Source organism: Canis lupus, chromosome 33 (assembly GCF_003254725.2).
Source record: "Canis lupus dingo isolate Sandy chromosome 33, ASM325472v2, whole genome shotgun sequence".
In the NCBI taxonomy this organism is placed as follows: domain Eukaryota; kingdom Metazoa; phylum Chordata; class Mammalia; order Carnivora; family Canidae; genus Canis; species Canis lupus.
In genome coordinates, this window is record NC_064275.1 from 25177366 (window position 1) to 25199707 (window position 22342).

At 35.9% G+C, this 22342-nt stretch overlaps 2 protein-coding genes across 10 annotated transcripts in view; one reads left to right on the forward strand and one right to left on the reverse strand.

The window, feature by feature from the left end:
• The window catches only part of GOLGB1 (golgin B1), a 97524-nt gene that overhangs the window by 58001 nt on the left and 17181 nt on the right, over positions 1–22342 (reverse strand). For 6 of the 9 annotated variants that reach the window (XM_035709854.2, XM_025475721.3, XM_035709847.2 and 3 more), the window contains 8 exons: positions 12373–12467; positions 11395–11547; positions 11034–11186; positions 8909–9037; positions 6453–6578; positions 3819–3941; positions 2600–2713; positions 138–540 (listed from right to left, as the gene is read on the reverse strand). In XM_035709854.2, coding sequence (XP_035565747.2) covers positions 138–540; positions 2600–2713; positions 3819–3941; positions 6453–6578; positions 8909–9037; positions 11034–11186; positions 11395–11547; positions 12373–12465 — 1294 coding nt within the window. In that variant the 5' untranslated portion in view covers positions 12466–12467. The remainder of the gene's footprint in view (positions 1–137; positions 541–2599; positions 2714–3818; positions 3942–6452; positions 6579–8908; positions 9038–11033; positions 11187–11394; positions 11548–12372; positions 12468–22342) is intronic. The other 3 variants (XM_035709852.2, XM_049105512.1, XM_035709849.2) reach the window with 2 other exon arrangements.
• EAF2 (ELL associated factor 2) overlaps positions 1–22342 on the forward strand; it is a 189162-nt gene that overhangs the window by 27483 nt on the left and 139337 nt on the right. The window lies entirely within an intron of this gene.

Sequence of the window (22342 nt, forward strand, 5' to 3'; positions counted from 1 at the left end):
TAATTCTTCTATTGATTCAATTGCTTTCAATTGAATTTGCTTTCATTTGAATGATGTCATTCACAGATCCCAGAAATTTGGAAGTAGAAGCCACTCAGGTGCTAGACAGTGGACTTGAAAGACAATCAAATACTGACCTTCCAGTTGTTGAATGACCTGAGCTGAATGAAATGCCTGTTCACTCTTATCTTGGACAAGCTTTGAATTTTCCTCTTTCAGAGCATCACAGGCAGAGTGTAGTTCTTGCTCAGTCTTTTGAAGATTCAAAATGTGAGAGATCTTTTCTTCCATTTCTGCTTTGTGTTTCTGTTCCAAAGCACAGTACCGGGACTGTAGCTCAGCCTGAGCTTGACCTGCTTGCTCAAGCTGTTCCAGAAGATGATGCATTTCTTCCTGCAGGTTATGGAAGGATAATTTTCTCTCTGACACCTCAAGTTTCATCTTTTCCATCAGAATCCTGGACTCCTGTCTTTCTGTTTCTACAGTGTTCCTTAAAGTATTATGCTCAGTTTCCATCTGCTGTAACTGCTGAGAGAGAACCTAAGAAAAAAAGACAAAGCCTCATGAGCCATAAGTTCATTCTTTCTTTTCAATAAGCATAGTGAAGTGCCTCTTCTAGGTAAAGCAAGGGATTTGACACTCAGGACCTAACCTACAACTGCATAAGACCCTGTTTTTGCTTCTTGATACTTTTAACAATTTATATTCATACGTATTTATTTGTACCATTATCTCTTACTTTCTCTCTCATTATAAAATAAGTTCAATAAGGGAAGGGATTTTGTTTTATCACCACTGTTCTTTAGCACCTAGCACAGTACATGTCGTATTGAGGACCTAGTGATCAATAAATGCTGAATGAATGAATGCAGTCTCTGCCCTTGTGGAACTCAAGAGTTCAGTGGGGCAGTCACATTTAACCAGATAATTATAATACAAAAATGGCAGAGGCCATGAGAGAGATACTTATATTAACAAGAGCAGAGAAGAAGGGAAATTTGCCAAAAGTCACAGAGCTGTAACTCTATAGTAAATAGTTAAGAGGCACAACTGAGACTTGAACCCAGCTGCCTGATGACAGTGAGACCAGAGGCCTTGGGATCAGGATATAGGTTTTATTAGGATGGGAGATATGGGAAAATGTTTCAATGCAAGAAAGTCCTCTTCAAGGAGAGTTGAAAATTGAGGAGATGACTTTCTCCAACAGCATGAAGCACCCAGATGAACAAGCAGAGAATGTGGACTTCTCACCAGTGCCACATTAGTATTTGGCTACTTGATGTGATAAGACCAGGTCACGGGAATCCAAGGGCTGATAAAAGAGTAGTCCAAATGGTCAAACATGGGTCAATAGCAGACAGGGAAAGGAGGGAGGCCAGGAAAGAACTAATATACCAGAGGAACAAAGTGAAAAGATTGGGTGATTTCAATAAGAATGAAGGTCAGGCCAGTCTGAGAAAGGGAATGACAGTATGGGATGGGATACTTGAGCTTAAGATTTTAAAACTTTAATTTTTCTTTGTATATTTTTTTATTGGAGTTCGATTTGCCAACATATAGTATAACACCCAGTGCTCATCCCGTCAAGTGTCCCCCTCAGTGCCCATCACCCAGTCAACCCATTCCCCCCCCCCCACCTTCCCTTCCACTACCCCTGTTTGTTTCCCAGAGTTACGAGTCTCTCATGTTTTGTCACCCTCTCTGATTTTCAATTTCACTCATATGGGGAATATAAAAAATAGGGAAAGGGATCATAGAGGAGAGGAGAGAAAATTAGTGGGAAAAATTTTAAAAATTAAGATTTTAAAACATCGTGTTTGATCACTTTAGATTCAGGGAATTTTGCATGATGAATTATTTTTTTTTAAATTATTTAATTTATTTATTTATGATAGTCACACAGAGAGAGAGAGAGAGAGGCAGAGACATAGGCAGAGGGAGAAGCAGGTTCCATGCACCGGGAGCCCGACGTGGGATTCGATCCCGGGTCTCCAGGATCGCGCCCTGGGCCAAAGGCAGGCGCCAAACCACTGCGCCACCCAGGGATCCCCATGATGAATTATTTCAAGCCAACAGAGAATCAACCAAAACAAACAAGGGATAGTACATCAAGCACAAGAACCATCTGAGATAGCAAAAGAGCAATATGACAGAAAGGAAACTGACTAGAGGACAGTAGGACATTCTAGAGAAGTTAGGACCCTAGACCTAAAAGCACAAAGAAAAACAGCCACAATGAAAGATGTGGAATGCACGCTTAATCAGGGAAGGAACTATACCTGTTTTGCTCATCACTGTATCACCACCATTTAAGCACAGAGTATTTGTTGAAAAAATGAATAAATGGCATCAATTCTCAGAAGGCTTACCATTTTATCCATGCTGCCTAGGAAACTGAAGTGGAAGTGGGGACGTCTGGGTGGTTTGGTCAGACTCTGCCCTGGGCATGGAGCCTGCTTAAGATTCTCTCTCTCTCTCTCTCTCTCTGCTCCTTCCCACCTCCCTTTCTCCCTCTCTAAAAAATAAATAAATAAATAAAAATAAAGCAGGAACGAATACTCCACTCCCAAGGCAGGCAGTAAAGATCACAAGGCAGTACCTGGTTTTTCTGTTCAGCAGTAGTTAGCTCCTGTTGCAGCAAGCCCACAACCTGAGCACGGCCCAGTAAAGCTTCTTCATGCTCCTCAAGTTTCCTCTGCAGCACTCTTAATTTCTGAGAATGAAATGTTTTAGATACAATATGCTAAACCAGTGAGAACCATTTACTGATTACCTTTCAAAATATCATGTAGATGTGTGCGTAAGGTCTTTGGATGTTGAAGATGACAGATTAAAGAATGGGACACCAGCATGCCATGCTTCCCATCGAGCAGCAAAAAAGAATCTCCAAAAATACCTTCTCCAGTACACTGACAACAACTAAACTGAGACACAAGCAAGCCCCTGAATTAGGGAGTCTTTGTAATTAGAGAAAACAAAATGTCCACCTTTCAAATTATAAAGTCAATGTCCTATGCCTAAGTAAAAGTACATGTATATCTCACTCACCGAAGAGAACATTCTCTGCAGGCAAGAACCATTTCTCTTCTAGCTTCATGCATAGGACATGCACTCGATAAACAATTGTTGGATAAATAAATCAATGATATATGCATATATTAATATTCTACTTCAAAAAGTGCTGTATTCTGAAACTTTATTTAGTGGTATATTCTAAAGGATTACTTAGAACTTGGAAGAAGTTTTCACTCAAAAACAATTAAATGAATCAACCATGAAATACCACTGGAGCACTTCTGGTTACCACACTAAATAAAAACACACTAAATAAAAACAAATACCTTCAAGTTAGTAGATGATAAACTTAAAAACAATGAAGCCAATTTCCAAAATATACTCAATTAATTTTGTAAGAATATTAATATAAATAAAAGACTTTATGATTTCAAAATCACTCCTTTTCAACTTTAATTTTTTCAAAGTTTACTCTGGCTTCATTGATTTGAAGCTTTGGATCACGTCTTTAATGTAGCTACAATTGGCAAACTGAAGAGAAACCGATTTCTGACTACCACATACATTTGCCAATTAAATTCAGCTTTTGAGTACCAACAACCTGGTTAGAGGCATAAAAGGCAAGGTAAGGACAAGGAAAAATAATTAATATGCAATGGAAGATACGATCACCAAAAAGAAGCCAATTAAGGAGCACGCTAAGACCAAGTGGAGAACAATATGTAAGGGTAGAAAAGTGGCTGTGATCAGTTAATTAAATGTTAACCAAATGACAGTCATTCTACTAAGTTTTAGCAACACACCTGTTGCATCTCTGTTTCCACATCTGCCTGGGTTACTAACTGAAGAAGCTCATCTTCATGAAGACGAACTTGTGTTTCAAAGCGGGCATCTTTCTCTCGGACCACCTGCTGCATGGAACTCAACTAAAGACACACACCAGAGAAACTATACACGTTACACTCCCCGAATATTGCACAAACATAACTCACACACTATTCTCCAAAGATAGACTCTGAGAACTGATAGAGAATAGGTTTTTTTAAATTAAATTTTTAATGTCAAGGATGAGAATGTTGGAAGAGAGATAGGCCTGACAGTAACTTCCAAATGTAAGAGAAATCCTATTATCAAACTCAGAAATCAGCCTAAATATAAATTTTGATTAAAAAATACATTTGCATGGTTACTAGAAATGTTTACATAAAAAAGAGGTATATTTTTTTAAAGTTCGCAGATTACAATATTAAGCCTACAAAATGAAATTAGATTTCTGTTAAGTCTTAGGTATGTCAATAGCACATGCATGCTCTAAAACCTTCAGTGAAATTGTCATGCTCTTTAAGTCAAACTTCAAACTAATGTATCTTTTATTCAAAATTCTCTACAACTGGAATAAATCCCACTTGATTGTGGTTAATGATTTTTTTAATGTATTGTTGGATTCGGTTTGCTAGTACTTTACTGAGAATTTTTACATCTATGTTCATCAGGGATATTGGCTAGTCTTATCTGCAAAGAACTGTTTCTACCAAAGAACCTGGTTTATTTCCAAACACACACCACCTCCCCAGATAGTTATTTTCAGCTGTCATTACTTGCAGGCTTCTAGATCACCCTCATCTGTAACTGGCTCTTAACAGAATAAAATGGAAATAAATTGAGAGCTGTTTAATATCAGCATTTTTGTTTTGTTTTGTTTTGAGGGTGTGTGTATATTGCACGCAGCCATCTGCAGATGAACACCTGCTTATTCATTTCCTTAAGATCAGTAGTTGAGCATGCTGACCTGGTCTTAGCTTGCCCATTTTGTATTGGTGCTTCAACTACTGCTAACTTCTCAATTTGTGATACCTTGAATTGACCTCAGCTCTCTTTCTAGGTAGGAAGAAAATCATAATTTGTTTTGATTATCTGAATTCTGACATTGCTATGAATCTGCAATTTGGTGTTGCAAGTATACAGGCACTGGCATCCTTCATTAGCCAAATGCATCTACACATCCTTTCCTGTAAATGTATTCTTTTTTTTCCTCTGTTATTTTGCTCAGACCACTCCCCACAAATGGAATACTTTCAACCATCGTGTTGAGATTATTATCTATCCATCACAGTTTTGCCTAAACTCTAATTTTTCCATGTATCTTTCTTGGATGTCACACTCATGGTAACCTCTTTCATCTCTCAAAATAACTTTCCATTTGTGTTGATGTTTGCTATTCACTTATTCAGAATGGCTTGCATTACGATGGATTTGTTAGTATGTTTATATTTTAGATTTCCATGATTTAAGCCACTCAGTAAAAAGCACATTTTGTATTTCTCCATCATACACTGTATATAGTGCTTTACATAAAAAGGACACAATAGAAGCTGAGAGGTGAAAGGATTTCAAAATATACAATTTTCACTGAATACACAGCAGCAGGCTTCCCAGGATAGAAAACATCATTAATACTATAAGCTGTCAAAAAATGAAATACCCAATGGGAAATATTAGCTATCATGCAAAGATACTTCAGAGAAAAAAAGTTTCCCGAGTCAAAAGCACTCTCAAAGGAAAAATACAAAGGTGGGTGGTCAAACTGGAAATTTAGAAAAACAGAGAGAAGGAGTTGAAAATGCCAGTCCAAACAGTCTGGTCCTGGTATCAGAAATAAATATGAAGCATATCACATACCAGTGCCATTTAACATTGAATCATGTAACCTATACCACTTTCTCATTATATACTAAGTAATCTTCGGATTATAATTTAACTTCCTATTAAGGTTTTACTATAGGGAAAGAATGGACCTACGCATTTGTATTTCTTTTGTTTTATCTACCAATCTCCTTCAAACAACAGGAGTCTATTACTAAGACTGAATTTCTGTGTGCTATTAAAACCAAATTTGGGGCCTACAGAACTAAGATACAGCTACAAAACAAGCTATGGCAAATTCATCAAGGTAAATAACACTTCTGGGCAGCCCAGGTGGCTCAGCGATTTACTGCTGTCTTCAGGCCAGGGCCTGATCCTGGAGACCCGGGATCAAGTCCCATGTTGGGCTCCCTGTGTGGGGCCTGCTTCTCCCTCTGCCTGTGTCTCTGCCTCTCTCTCTCTCTCATGAATAAATAAATAAAATCTTAAAAAAAATAAATAACATTTCTAAGTTTTTCTATTACTCCATCCTTCTCTCTTTTTTCTTTTTTTTTTATACATTTTATTTATTTATTCATGAGAGACACGGGACTCAGGATCATGCCCTGAGCCGAAGGCGGCGCTAAATGGCTGAGCCACCCAGACTGCCCTACTCCACCCTTCTAATTTCTACTCTAACATTCTAGCTACTATACTTTTATACACTAAAGTTTTTAAAAATTACCATCTAAATTGGCTTGTCACCATTAGACTTTTGTGATTCTTTAATGATGATGAGGTACCTTCGACCCTACCTGAGCAGCTTGCTCTGCTTGTGTCTGGCTGAGCTCGGCTTTCAGAGTGCTGATGAGTTCCTCCTTCTCTTGGAGCTGCTGCTTCATCATTAAATATTCTTCCATCTCTGTTGAACTCTTATCAGACTGAAGACATAGAAGGAAAAAAAAAATTTAAACAAAAGAACTAGCACTCAATTTTTTGACCTCCCTTTCTTAATTGCCAAAAATACCTATTCATATCCTTCTAATTTGCACTCAATACAAAAGGGAACTTCATGTACTGGGATTTTAAAAAGTAATTATCAGAATTATTTGTCAGAGGAAGACAGAATAGCAGTGGTTTTTCCATGAATCTTCACAAAGAAACAGATAGTACAATTAAATAGTAAAACCAAAAACCCATGGACAATATTTCCAATAAAATTAGGAAGGTAGATCCACAAACCCCAAAATACAAGCAGGTACAACAAACCACCAAAAGCCACAAGACCTGCATGGTATTAGAGTCTATGCAAGAGGAAGCCAAGGCAGCAGCAGAGCAACATTAATGGCCTTAAGAACAAGAAAATCCCCAAAGAGCCAACAGGTTCTTACTGGAAAGCACAGTTGGCCAATCTTAGAACAGCGGCTTAAATTGGCAGGGCTTCTTTATTCCCCAATATTGGGCAAATTCAAGGGGTCCACAGAAAGGAGGACTAAAAGGTTAGAACAACCTAGTTCTCTGAATTCTCAGAACTGACTCATCAGGGCTGCCTTCTAAGACATGGACCAGAAATAAGAAGAAACTTATGAGTGAAATAAAAATTATGCAGAATAGAGATAACAGAAACAGAACAAAAAGGTCTATACACATGCTGTATAATTCATTATCAACTAGCCAAATGTGGCTCCAGAGGGCTTGGGACACGTCTAAATGCATGAGGAGTTTAACTATTAATATTATTTAATTTTAATTAAAATAGAAATTATTTTCCCATTAAAAATAACTATATTTTACTTTATTGCATAATGTCAAATACTCTTAAATTGTCACGTAAGTAACAAGTGTGCCTGCTGTTCCTAGTATGACAATAAACACATTGCCTATCAGTGGATTCATTCAGTTTGAATGATTTTTTTCCTGTACACTCATCTAATATTGTAATATATTTCTCTGAATACTTTATGGAGACAGCATCAGTCAGAGTTGATACTTATGTAGATCATAAGAAAAAATGATGTTTCACCCTCAATTCAGTTACTGGAAAGCTTTTAAGTATGTCTGGAAAAACTTGAGCATAGGAATCTATTTTCTCAACTGGAAATTTTATGAAATCTAAACAGAGAAGAAGTATTTCCAATGAGAATTTAACAATCCAAACGGAGATACAATGTTAAAAACACACATCAAATTCCAGACAATGCAAAAAAAAAAACAAAAAAGGAAAAAGGAAAATAACACAAAAATAATTATTAATTTCAAAAGTATATTTTGAATATATTGGACTACATGAAATACAGGGTAAAATTAATTTTACCCATTTCTGCAATAAAATTTTAAATTATGCATGTGGCTTACATATTACTATTGGACTATGTTGGTATAGGCCAAAGTGAAGGGCAGGAGGAAGAAAACCAGGAAATCCCAGAAATTCAGCTGCCAGATCTTTGGACACAATACAAAAAAAAAAAATAACAACAAAAGAGAGAGGCCTGGTAAGTAAAGTTTTCCTGAACCAAGCCTCCTTCCAAAAGTTTAGAAAAACTAATTGCTCACAAAAATAAGGAACAAACAAGGATCAAGGTCAAGTTTCATACAAAGTTACTACAAAAAAAAAGCTAAGGAGCAAAACATACTTAAAGGTGATAATAACAGACTAGAGGCATGTTCAAAAACAAACTAAAACTGCAAAAAGTGTTAAAAATTTTAAGAAAACTATACAAGACATAGAAAATAGCATAATCAGAAAAACTCAGAAATGAGGTGACTGAAATTAGGAAAAATTTTATATATAAGAAAAAAATTTCAAAAAGGAAGTCTAAATAAGAAGGAACACAGAAGTAAACAAACTCAAAACAGAATACCTTAAGTGAAGGGGAAAAAAAGAAAATTTAAAATGAAGAAAGAAATAAAAGAGAATCAAAAGTGACAAATATTAAAGAGATTCAAAGGAACATTCAGATAATAGAAGTCCCTAGAGAAAAAACCAGACCAAATGCCACAAGCTGTATTATTCAAGAAAAATTATTTTGAAATAAAAACGTGAAACTATATATTAAAAGAGCACACTGGGTATCCACAAACATCAACCAAGAATGGCAAACACAAATTGCTAGATGCAGGCAGGAAGGAAGGGAAGTCGGTGAGGGAAGGAAAGGGAAGAAGAAAGAAAATTGACAGATACATAGATAAGTATCTGTTGGCCATCTAGAAAAATGTATTTGTCATCCATTGGGCCCTAACCCAATGACTAGGAGGTGACTTAACACCCTACCTGTGCACTTTGTTCTGCATGTGCCTGGGAAAGTTGGGCTTGCAAACAGCTTATTAGTTCCTCCTTCTCCTGGAGTTTCTGCTTTATCTTTTCTACTTCCATCTCTTCCTCTGTAGAACTCTTATCATGCTGAAAATGAAGGCAATAAAGTCATTGATTTAAAAGAATTATAATAATTAACACGTATCTGATCTTTTGCTCTAACTTGCCCTATATAACCATTTGATTATAGTTTTATAAATGGGAGCAAGAAATAACACCTGACTTAACAACCAGGAAGGAATCTTAGAGTTTTCCCCCCATTTTAGTATGGCCCAGTTAGCTACTTACTAGTAGATTCATTCTCCCTCAGATAACAGCTCTCAACTCTGGACAATATAGAAAAACAGCTACTTGAAAATGCTAGAAGGCAACCAAAAGCAGGAAGATACTGAAAAGGAGTCAATACCTGGAAGAAACAACACCAAGTTTCCCGTTTTTATGGTTTTTTAGTCTCAGGACAAAACTAGTCAGCACCACACAGGACTAAAACTTAATAGAAAACTTAGTCTCACTGCCTTGAAGAACCAGAGGACAGAATTCAGAAAAGCATAGGTGCTGTTAGATGAGGGGCAAAACCTCATACAAGACCTTGTAAGGGAAATCCGAATCTTTCAAGTCTATTTTTCTTCCCCAAGAGCTCTCTCCCTGAGATTGAACAAGACTCTCCCTCCCTACTGAATTCATCACCCTCAAATGAACCAAGTCTACTTATTAGAACTACACAAAATAATTTTACACTTTCTCCTACATAATAGTCAATCAAGCATCTGAGGATTGCCCTCATCTCTTCAACTACATTTGTCAGAGAATTTCTAGCTCTGTAATGGGTAACAAGAGTATAAACCTGTAACGATTGATTGCTAGAACTTAGAAATCATTTGATTTGACCCTCTTATTTAACAGAGTGAGGAAATGAAGCTTCCAAGTGTTGATTTGGACCTTAAAATCAAATCAAATCAAAACAAAACAAAACAAAAAAGCAGAGGACAAAATAGGTAATTTAAAAATCTAACAACATAGTAGGGGGACCGTTAGATGAAACAAAGTAACATGGGAGAGACATCAAGATAAACAAGCTATTTTAGAAGAATAAGTAAAGCTTCTAAAATAAGCTTTGAGAAGTTAAATAAAGCTATTGATGCAGGAAAAGTAATGTCTTCTGAGCATTAGACCCAAAAGGAAAGACTAATCAGGGTACTAGGAATTAACCAGTTACTCCAGGGTTGTACCTAAAAAATCAGTTACAACCTCATTTCCCAAGAACTAAAAACATTGAGATAAGAATACTACTGAATGAAGGAGTAAAATAAGGTGAAATTAGGAAAATAAAAATAAAATCAAAAACAGATTTCTTATGTAGAGTTAAGTCTAGGCCAACTGCAGTGTGCACATGTGATATGCCAGCCTCTATCTATTCTACACCAAACTCCAAAAAAACTGAAGATTCTTGTTCACTAAATGGCTGACTTAATGTGAATATTTGGGATTTAACTATATAGAAAAGTAATAAAAATGAATATTGGGACAATAGTCTATTTTTCAAAAGGTACCACTTCCCTTACTCCTCTAACCCTGACCTTAAATTGTTTTATTGGTGTCATAAACATAGAAAGCATCCCTTACAGGGAGCCCAAAGCAATCTAGTTGATTCAGTTACAATGCATGAAACTTTAATCTGCTACAGTGTGGCCATATGAGGACATATTCTTTGTCCAGTCACTGAATTAAAGAATTCAGAACTCACAGAAATTTTCTTATAGACCACGTAGTTTAATCTAACCGAAGATGAAATTCCTCCAAAACTATGTGCCTCTCCTATATAAATGCTTCATTGTGGTATTTACTCGTCTTGTTGGCCTTTTTTAATTCTCTAAAAGTCTAGGTCACATTTCATTTCTGTATTTTCTGTTGGCCTTTTATTCAGTGTGTGGCCCAGAGCTCAGCTAGACTGCAAGCTCAAATAGAAAGGATAGCATCTATGGCTGTACTACTTTAGCTTCATAAGTTTTTGTGACTAGTGAAGATCTGCTATAATGGGAGGCTTTTCCACTCAGAAAATGTGTAGTATATCTAGTTACCATACCTTGGAGAGTTGCTCCTCTGAATGAGATTCTGTAGGCAGAACAGTCCCTCCTTGTGCCTTCATTTCTTCTATGTGTTTATTCAAAGAAGTTAATTTGGCCTTAGCATGAAGTTTTAGTTTTTTTATTTTGTTATCAGCAGCTTTTCTTTCTTCCTGTCACAGAACAATGACAATAAATATGTAAATGGTTTTTCATCACGTATCTAGTATATAATAAAAGTTATTCTTGGGTACGTATCATCTTACAGTATTAGGGAAATAAGAGTCACTCTCCAATAATCTAAGTGAAGAGAAAAATCTAAGTAAACGTTGTGTCTGTCATATCAAATGCTGGCAAGAAAAGAGTAAAAAACCATGGTACCTGTAGAACTTCATCTTTTTGCTGCAATTGAATGTCCTTCTGCCTGATGATTTCTTTGAGCTCTACCACCAACTGCTCAGCATAAGTCAGGCGCTCCAGAACATCCTCTTGTGTTCTATCGTTAAATTCCATGTCAGATTCTTGGGGTAATGCCTAGTATTTAAACAAAAAGTTGCCAATGCACCAGGGAAAAGATATTAGTGTCCAAAAGAGTACCTTCAATCCAACTTCATCTTAACTCTTGCCTAACTCACCTCCATACTTAAGAAATCTTTCCAACTCTGATCCAATACTAATGATCATCATAGCCATTAAAATATGTTGAGTATTTTGGAAATGTTAAGTACTTCACAAGCAAAACATTATCTGATTTATGGTATTATCCTAATTCTACCAAAAAGAAAAATAAAGAGAAGCAAAGATGATAAACTATCAAGTGGAAGAGCCCAAAGCTTAAATTTAAGAAAGCAGTTGAGTAAAATTCTCTTAACTATTAGGCAATCTTGCTTGTCTTTCAGAAAACTAAAGGACTTCTTTTGATTCCCCATGTGGTTATCAAAAAATAAACTATAAGAGAAGTGTTAGATAAATTTATAATAGCAAACATATTTTGAGACCTGAAAGGTGCCCCAAGTTCTGCCACTTATACAAAACTTTGCTAGGGAACAGGATATATACCGGAAGAGAATTTACAACAATCTAGCACTAAGCAAGGCTCAGGGAACAAATAAAAAAAAAAAAAAAATCTTTCCAATCTCATCCAGGACTTGATTCCCAGCACTATGGCTCACAGGCTACAAACTTACAGAAGGATTATTTATAAAGAATCAATATTTTTTCTTAATCCTCTCTTCTACCTACCTAGCAAAATAGAGGCTGCTCAAAACTCTCTATCTTAAATTCTTTCCCCGGAAGAGCATGGAATACACACACACACACAAACGTATCATCAGTTTCATTCAGAATAGAGCTACTCACAGGGTCTAGGGAAGCCCTCATATTCTCATCAGTGTCATCTCCTGATAGTTCATGCAACACAACATTTGCTAATCCTGACAATCGGCTCAGCATTTCTGCAGAAAAAGAAAACATAAGAATCAGTAAAATGGATATAGGCTTCTCTTGTACTGGTTGGTAACTATATCATCTACAAGTGAAATAAAAACTGTACAGGTGATATATATTAGACATAGACTATAGAGGATGATATCTTTAAAAATGCATTTACAGTGTATGTACAGTGTAGTTGCACAGTGCTCTTTTCAGGGCAACTGCACTGCACTTTAATAACCACCATTAATGTTTTCTAAGTCAAATACAGACATAATTGTTTAGTGGCAAATAATATTTCTTAGTTATTTAATCTCTTTTCTTTCATCATAATTTCATTTACAAACATGAACTTCTAACAGTACTTCGCCTGCCAGAATGTTATTCTCTCCTACTTTGTCAAATAAGCCCATGATGCAGTGCCCCCATGAGCCCCATTCTTTCCGTAGGGTTTCCTAAAAAAAAAAAATCATGTAGTTTTGCTAAAATTTGAATATAATCTTTGTTCAAATGTATGGCAATAAATTCATATATTAGAAAAGAAGGAAAAGAGATTTACGTTAGCAAACTATGCTGCTTCTGTAGCAAACTAGAAAAAGAAGAGCAAATTAAAACAAATATAAGCAGACAAAAAAGATACTAAGAAGAGAAATTAATAAAATTAAAATAGAAAAGCAGAGAAAACCAGTAAAACCAAAAGTTGGTTCTTAGAAAATGGGTTCAAATTTAAACAACCTAGAATTTAACATAGATTATTATATGCAGGAGATTATATACAAACCTAAGGGTAACCTTATGTCAAAAATCACTAATAAATATGTAAAGAATAAAGAAAAAGAAATCCAAACATATCACTAAAGAAAATCAGGGGATCCCTGGGTGGCGCAGCGGGGATCCCTGGGTGGCGCAGCGGTTTGGCGCCTGCCTTTGGCCCAGGGCGCGATCCTGGAGACCTGGGATCGAATCCCACATCAGGCTCCCGGTGCATGGAGCCTGCTTCTCCCTCTGCTTGTGTCTCTGCCTCTCTCTCTCTCTCTCTCTCTCTGTGACTATCATAAATAAATAAAAATTAAAAAAAAAAAAAAAAGAAAATCAGTAAACCATGAAAGAGAGAAAGACAAGGAAGGATCAGAGAAAAGCTCCAAAAACAACCACAAAACAAGTAATAAAATGGCAATAAATACATATCTATCAACAATTAATCTGAATGTAAATGAACTAAACATTACAATCAAAAGACAAAAGGTGACTGAATGGATAAAATAAATAAATAAAATCCATCTACATGCTGCCTACAAGAGACTCATTTCAGACCTAAAGACACATGCAGATTGAAAGTGAAGGAACAAAGAAATATTTATCATGCAAACACATGTCAAAAGAAACCTGGAGGGCAGCCTGGGTGGCTCAGCGGTTTAGCACCGCCTTCAACCCAGGGCCTGATCCTGGAGATCCAGGATGGAGTCCCACGTTGGGCTCCCTGCATGGAGCCTGCTTCTCCCTCTGCCTGTGTCTCTGCCTCTCTCTCTGTGTCTCTCATGAATAAATAAATAAATAAAATCTTAAAAAAAAGAAAGAAAGAAAGAAAGAGAGAGAGAAAGAAAGGAACGAACGAAACTGGAGTAGCAATAGTTATACCAGACAAGGTGGATTTTAAAACAAAGACTGTAGCAAGACACAATGAATGATACTATATTATAATAAAAGAGAATCCAACAAGAAGATAGAACGATTGCAAATATTTATGCACCCAACCTGGGAGCACCCAAATACATAAAACAGTTAATAATGAACATAAAGGAACTAATCAACAATAATACAATAGCAAGGGCCCTTAACCCCTCACTTGCATCAATGGATAGATCATCAAAACAGAAAATCAACAAAGAAACAATGGCTTTGAATGACACACCAGAATAGTGTGTGTGTAAATGGGTGATGAGAATTAAGGAGGGCACTTGTAAGGAGTACTGGGTGTTTTTTTGTTTTTGTTTTTGTTTTTTAGTACTGGGTGTTATATGCAAGTGATGAATCATTAAATTCCACCCCTGAAACTAATACAACACGCTATATTAACTAACCTGAATTTAAATAAAATCTGGAAAGGAAAAAAATCTTGAAAAAGAAAATTAGCCACTTTTTTACACCTTACTCAAAAATAAATTCAAAGTGGATTAGAGACCTAATGTGAGACCTAAAACCATAAAAATCCTTGGTCACAGGCAATAGCCTCTTTGACATTGGCCACAGCAACTTTTTTCTAGATATGTCTCCTGAGACAAGGGGAAAAAATTAAAAATAAACTATTGGGACTATATCAAAATAAAATGCTTCTGCACAGCAAAAGAAACATCAACAAAATTAAAAGGGAACTTGCAGAATGGGAGAAGGTATCTGTAAATGACATATCCAATAAAAAGTTAGTATCTAGAATCTATAAAGAACTTATCAAATTCAACACCCGGAAAACAAATAATCTGATTAAATAATGGGCAGAAGACATGAACAGACATTTCTCCCAAGAATACATACAGATGTCCAACAGACACATGAAGAGATGTTCACCATCACTGATCATAAGGGAAATGCAAACCACAATGAAATATCACTTGTCAGAATGTTAAAATTAATAACACAAGAAACAACAGGTGTTCCCAAGGATGTGAAGAAAAAGGAAATTTCTTGCACTGTTGGTAGAATGCTAACTGGTGCACTCACTCTGGAAAAATAGTATGGAGATTCCTCAAAAAGTTAAAAATGGAACTACCCTATGATCCAGCAATTGCACTATTACGTATTTACCTAAAGGATACAAAAACACTAATTCAAAGAGATACATGCACCTCTATGTTTATTTACAATAGCTAAGATATGAAAGCAGTCCAAGTGTCCATCCACTGATAAGTGGATGAAGATGTGGTGTGTACACACACACACACACACACACACACACTAGAATATTATTCAGCCATGAAAATAGAACAGAATCTTGCCATATGCAATGACAAGGATGGAGCTAGAGAATATAATGCTAAGTGAAGTAAGTCAGAAAAAGACAAATACTATGTAATATTACTCATATGTAGAATTTAAGAGACAAAACAAATGAGCAAGGCGAGGAAAAAGAGACACACAAATAAACAGAGTCCTAATCACAGAGAACTGGTGGTTATCAGAGGGGAGGTGGGGGGTGATAGGTTAATTAGGTGATGGGGATTAAGGAGTACACTTATGGAACTGCTGAATCCCTATACTGTACACCTGAAATCAACCAACTAATGGGACTCTGAGAAGATAGGAGTAGGAGACGGCATGGATTGTGGATCTTCCTGAATTCCCACACAAAAACTGACAAAGCAACTAGATAACAAAAACCTATACAGCCTTTACAAAAGAAACACAAAACTATGTGACAAAGTTTCCCACAAACTCTAAAATAAGCATGGATATAGAAAATCACCAATAGCCACAAGATCTGTATGTAATTGTCCATGTGGAAGGAAGGGAGAAGTAAAAGGAAGGTGGCAGAACGTTCCACCCTAAATCTTTCACTTTGGCATAAAGATTATTTTGAGCTAAAGGCACTTGAAAAACAAGTACGAAAAAAAAAAAAAAAAAAAAAAAAAAAAAAAAAAAAAGAAAAACAAGTACGAGAAGGATGCTCTGACCTCCCCTTTTTCTTCCTGGAAACTAGATATAAAACACCATATGGAAGATGTCCTGCCTATATAAGGAGGAAAGTAACATTCTTATCTCCAGGGATGGGGAGAGGAGGCCAAGAGGAATTTGTACAAACACACTTTGTATGTGAATCCTTATCTTCCTAGTCACTTCTCCATGATAAACTCTACCCTTTGCCTTGTATCATTATCACAATTTACTGCTCTCTGTCCAACTCAGTATATAAATGTTCTACTCCAACTGCTTCTTTTGGTCACCATTTTCTACAAGGGATCCAGTGTCACTTAAAATTCGTAACAAATAAATCTGTATGTCTTCCCTGCTAATCTGTCCTATGTAAATTTAATTCTCAGGCCCAGTGAAAAACCTTAAGAGGATAGAGGTAAAATAATGCTTCCCTACCAAAGCTGTGAGAATGTGACAGACATGATACAAAGAGAACCACAAAAGAGCCCTTGGGTATTGACTGGAAAATGTGCTGAACCAATTAAAGAACAGCAACTGAAAAAGGGAGGTATATTCTTACTCCAACAGCACCTAAATGCAAGGAGCATGCAAGGTCTGAAATGGCTAGAGTCTGGGCCCCCTGAACTCTCAAAACTAAAGTGTCAGGGCTCTCTTTCAGAACAGGGCCTCTATTGAGAGTACAATAAAAATTCATCAAGACAGTCAACAGAGAACAAAGGAAGACCCAGATAAAGAATGAACTGAGGATAACAGAAAAAGAGTCAGGAAATTTCAGAAATCCAATGGCCACATTTTGAACCAATATTGGAAAACAACATTAATATAAAAATGAACACCTGAAAAGCAAGAGAGTCAATTTTCATACAAAGTTATTATAAGGAGCAAAATAATATCCATAAAGAAAATAGAAGCATGTCAAAGAGCCATGCTCAAAATAACTCAGAACTACAACCTACTAAATCAATCAAAAGGACTTAAAGGCATTAAAAATGACGTAAGACATGAAAACCCATACATCAGAAACTGAAAAACCCAGGAAGACAGCAAAAGAAGAAAGGAACAAAGGAACCACAAAATAGAAAACTATAATAAAATGTCTATAGTCAGTCCATTCAATAATTTAAATTCAAATGGATTAAATTATCCAATCAAAAGACATGAAGTGGCAAATGGATTGAAAAACAAGATCAAACTATATGTTGCCTACGAGAGACTCATGTTGGGTCTAATGTTACAGACAGGCTGAGACTAAAGGAATGGAAAAATATATTCCACACAAATATTTATAAAAAACAAACAGATTATTAGTCAAAAACTGTCATGAGAGACAAAGAAGATCATTACATAATGATAACGGAGTCAATTTATCAAGAGGATATAAAACTTATAAATAAATATATATGCTCCCAATATCAGAACAGCTAAATATATTAAGCAAATGTTCACAGAACTGAAGAGAAAAGTAGACAGCAATACAATTCAATATAATTCAATTCTCCCACTTTCGACAATGGATCAAGAGAGAAAGCAATAAGAAAACACTGAACTTGAACTACCCATTAAATGAAATGGGCCGGGAATCCCTGGGTGGGTCAGTGGTTTAACTCCTGCCTTTGGCCCAGGGCATGATCCTGGAGTCTCAGAATCGAGTCTCACATTGGGCTCCCTGTGTGGAGCCTGCTTCTCCCTTTGCCTGTGTGTCTGCCTCTCTCTCTGTCTCTCTCTCTCTCTGTGTCTCTCATGAATCAATAAATAAAATCTTTAAAAAAAAAAAATGAAATGGGCCTAACAGACATATATGTCCATCCAAAAGCAGCAGAATACAGTCATTTCAGTGTACGTGGGACATTCTCCTGGATACAGATCATATGTTGGGCCACAACATAAGTCTTTTTTTTTTCTTAAAGATTTTATTCATTTATTTATTTATTCATGAGAGACACACAGAGAGAGTGGCAGAGACACAGGCAGAGGGAAAAGCAGGCTCCATGCAGGGAGCCCGATATGGGACTCGATCCCAGATCCCCAGGATCATGCCCTGGGCTGAAGGCAGGCACTAAACTGCTGAGCCACCCAGGCTGCCCACTGAGCCACCCAGGCTGCCCCACAACATAAGTCTTAATAAATTTAAGAAAATTGGAAGTATATTGAATATCATTTCTGATGATAATAGTATAAACTAACAAATCAAAAAGAGGGAGGAAGATAAATTAAGAAACAACTTTTTTTTTTAAAGATTTTATTTACTTATTCATGAGAAACTCACAGAGAGAGGCAGAGATACAGACAGAGGGAGAAGCAGGCTCCTCACAGGGAGCCTGATGTGGGACTCAATCCCAGGACTCAGGATCACGCACTGAGAAGGCAGACACTCAACCACTGAGCCATCCAGGCGTCCCAAGAAAACAACTCTTAACTATAAAGAATAAATTGGTTACCAGAGGGGAGATGAGGGGGTGGCTTAAATTGGTGATGGGGAATAAGGAATACACTTGTGTGATGTATGGAATTGCTGAATCACAATATTGTACACATGAAACTAATACAACACTGTATGATCACTAACTGGCATTAAACTCTTTTTAATCTCAAATGAGAAGAACATAAAAGAAGAAATAAAATTACTATTAATATGCAAAAGAAAAACAAGAAGAAAATTGGAAAATTCACAAATTTGTGGAAATTGAACAATATGCCCCTGAACAAAGGGTCAAAGAAAAAACCAAAATGGAAATCATAAATTACATTGAGACAAATGAAATGAAAACATGACATATCTATGGAAACTTAATGAGATGCAGCAAAAGCAGTTCTAAGAGGGAAACTTACGCAAATAGGCCTACATTAAAAAAAACAAAAGATCTCAAATAAACAACCTGTCTTGACATGTTACGAAACTAGGAAAAAAAGAACAAACTAAGGTGAAAGCAGAAGGAAGAAAATAATATCAGAAGATAAATAAAAGAAATGGATATTAGAAAAATAGTAAAGATTAACAAAACTAATTTTTTCAACAAAACTAGGTTTTTTTGAAAATATAAACAAAATTGACAAACCTTTAGCTAGACTGAGAGAAGATTCAAATGAATAAATTTTACAAGTGAAGGAGACACTGTAACTGATAACACAAAAATACAAGGAATCATTAAAGACTACCATGAATAATTATATGCCAACAAATTGGATAATCTGGAAGAAATGAATTCCTAGAAACATACAATGTACCCAGACTGAATCACAAGAAACAGAAAATCTGAACAAACCAATAACATAAGAAGACTGAATCAGTAACCAAAAACCTCTCAAGAAAGAAATGCCCTGAACTTGATGGCTTCACTAGTGAATTCTAAAAAATGTTTAAAGAAGAATTAATGCCTATCCTTCTCCAACTATTCTAAAAAAACTGAAGAAGAGGAAACTCTTTCAAATTCATTTTTCGAGGACAGCATCATCTGGATACTGAATCTGAAAGGCACTACAAGAAAATTATAGGCCAGTATCTCTGATGAAATAGATGCAAAAATCCTCAACAAAATACTAGCATATCCAATTCAGCATCACATTAAAGGAATCCAGGGGATCCCTGGGTGGCTCAGTGGTTTAGCACCTGCCTTTGGCCCAGGGCATGATCCTGGAGTTCCGGGATCGAGTCCCACATCAGGCTTTCTGCATGCAGATTGCTTCTCCCTCTGCCTATGTCTCTGCATATCTCTCTCTCTGTGTCTCTAATGAATAAATAAATAAATAAAATCTTAAAAAAAAAAAAAACATTAAAAGGATCCATACACCACATCAAGTAGGATTTATTCCTAAGATGCAAGGATGGTTCAATATCCACAAATCAATAAATGTGATGCACTACATTAACATAATGAACGATAAATAACACATAATCATCTCAGTAGATGCAGACAAAGCATTTAAAAAATTCAGCATCCTTTCATGATAAAAACTTTCAACCAATTAAGTACAGAAGGAATGTACCTCAATATAATCAAGGCCATATATAACAAACCCACACGTAACATCATACTCAATGACAAAAAGCTAAAAGCTTTTCCTCTAAAATCAGAAATAAGGATGCCCATTCTTACCACTTCTATTCAATATAGGACTAGAAGTCCTAGCCAGATCAATTACGCAAGGAAAAGAAATAAAAGGACTCCAAATCAGAAAGAAGTATAATTGTCTCTGTTTGCAGATAACATGATCTTACTTATAAGAAACTCTAAAGACTTCACCAAAAATTACTACAACTAGAGGCGCTTGGTGATCCAATCAGTTGGGAGTCTGACTCTTGATTTCGGCTCACTTCATGTTCTTGGGGGCATGGGATCAAGCCTCAGATCAGGCTCCATGCTCAGCATGGACTCTCCTTCTTGAGTTTCTCTCACTCTGCCCCTCCCCTTGCTTGTGTCTTTTCTCTCTCCCTCTCTCTTTCAAATAAATAAATTTTAAAAAAATATTACAATAAATGAATTCAATAAAGTTGCAGGACCAAAATCAATGTACAGAAATTATTATGTTTCTATATATTAACAACAAACTATTCCCCCAAAGTTAAGAAAATAATCCCACTTATAATAACATTTTAAAAAATAAAATACTTAGGAATAAACTTAACCAATGAGATAAAAGATTTATACACTGAAAATTATAACATTAATGAAAGGAATTCAGAAGACATATAAATGGAAAGATATCCATGCTCACAGACATGAAGAATATTATTACAAGTCCATTATCACTCAAAGCAATCTACAGATTCAATGCAATCCCTATCAAAATTCCAGTGCTTTTTCCCACAAAAATTTTTTAAAAATTAAAATCATTTGGAACCACAAAAGACCCAGAATGGACAAAGCAATCTTGAGCAAGAACAAAGCTGGAGGCATCACATTTTTTATTTCAAAATATACTACAGCTAGACAAGTGATGGGTATTAAGAAGGGCACTTGTTAAGATGAGCACTGGATATTATATGTAAATGATGAATCTGAATTCCCCTCCAGAAACCAATCTGCACTGTACATTAACTACTAAAAATTCAAATTAAAAAATGTTTTTAATTAAAAAAAACTTTTTTTTAAAATACACAAATTAAATGGGAAAATATATGCCATAAAGCTATGGTAACCAAAACATTAAGATATTTGTATAAAATAGACCAAGGTAATAGTAATAAATAGCCCAGAAATAAATTATACATTTACAGCAACTGATCTTCAAAAAAGCTGCAAAGAATACACAATGAGGGAAGGATAGTCCCTTTAATAAACGGTGCTGAGAAAATTGGTATCCACATGCAGAAGAATGAAACTGGACCCTTATCTCACAGCACATAAGAAAATCAACTCAAACTGTATTAAAGACTTAAATGCAAGACTTAAAACTGCAAAACCAGTAGAAGAAAGCATAGGGAAAAAAGCTTCTTGACATTGGTCTTGACAATAATTTCTTGGATATAACCTCAAAAGCACACATAACAAAAGCAAAAACAGACAAATGAAACTGCATCAAACTCAAAAGCCACATAGCAAATGAAACAATGGAATAGAGATAACCTACAGAATGGGAGAAAATATTTGTAAACCATACATCGGATAAAGGATTAATATGCAAAATAGATGAGAAACTCAATTCAACAGTAAGAAAATCTGATTTTATTTTTTTAAGATTTTATTTATTTGAGACAGAGAAAGAGAGAACATGAGTGGAGGGAGAGGAGCAAAGGAAGAGGAAGAGTGAGAAGCAGACTCCCCACTGAACAGGAAGCCTAACATGGGGCTCAATACCAGGACCCTAGGATCACAACCTGAGCCAAAGGCAGACCCTTAACCAACCGAGCCACCCAGGTGCCCTGAAAACAATGATTTTAAAATGGGCAAGGGAACCAGACAGACATTTCTCCAAAGAACATATACAAATGCCTACAAGGTATATGAAGAAATGTTCAACGCCAAAAATCATCAGGAAAATACAAATCAAAACCACAATATCGCATCATTATCTGTTAGAATGGCTACAATCAAATGGACAAAAGATAACAAGCGTTGGCCAGGAATGTAGAGAAAAAGAAACCCTTGTACACTGTTGGTGGGAATATAAATTGATATAGCTATTAGAGAAAACAATCTGGAGGTTCCTCAAAAATTTAAAAGTAGAATTATCCGTGTGATCCAACAATCCCACTTTTGGGTATATGTCCAAAGAAAATCAAAGCAGTATCTTAAAGAGATATTTGCAATCC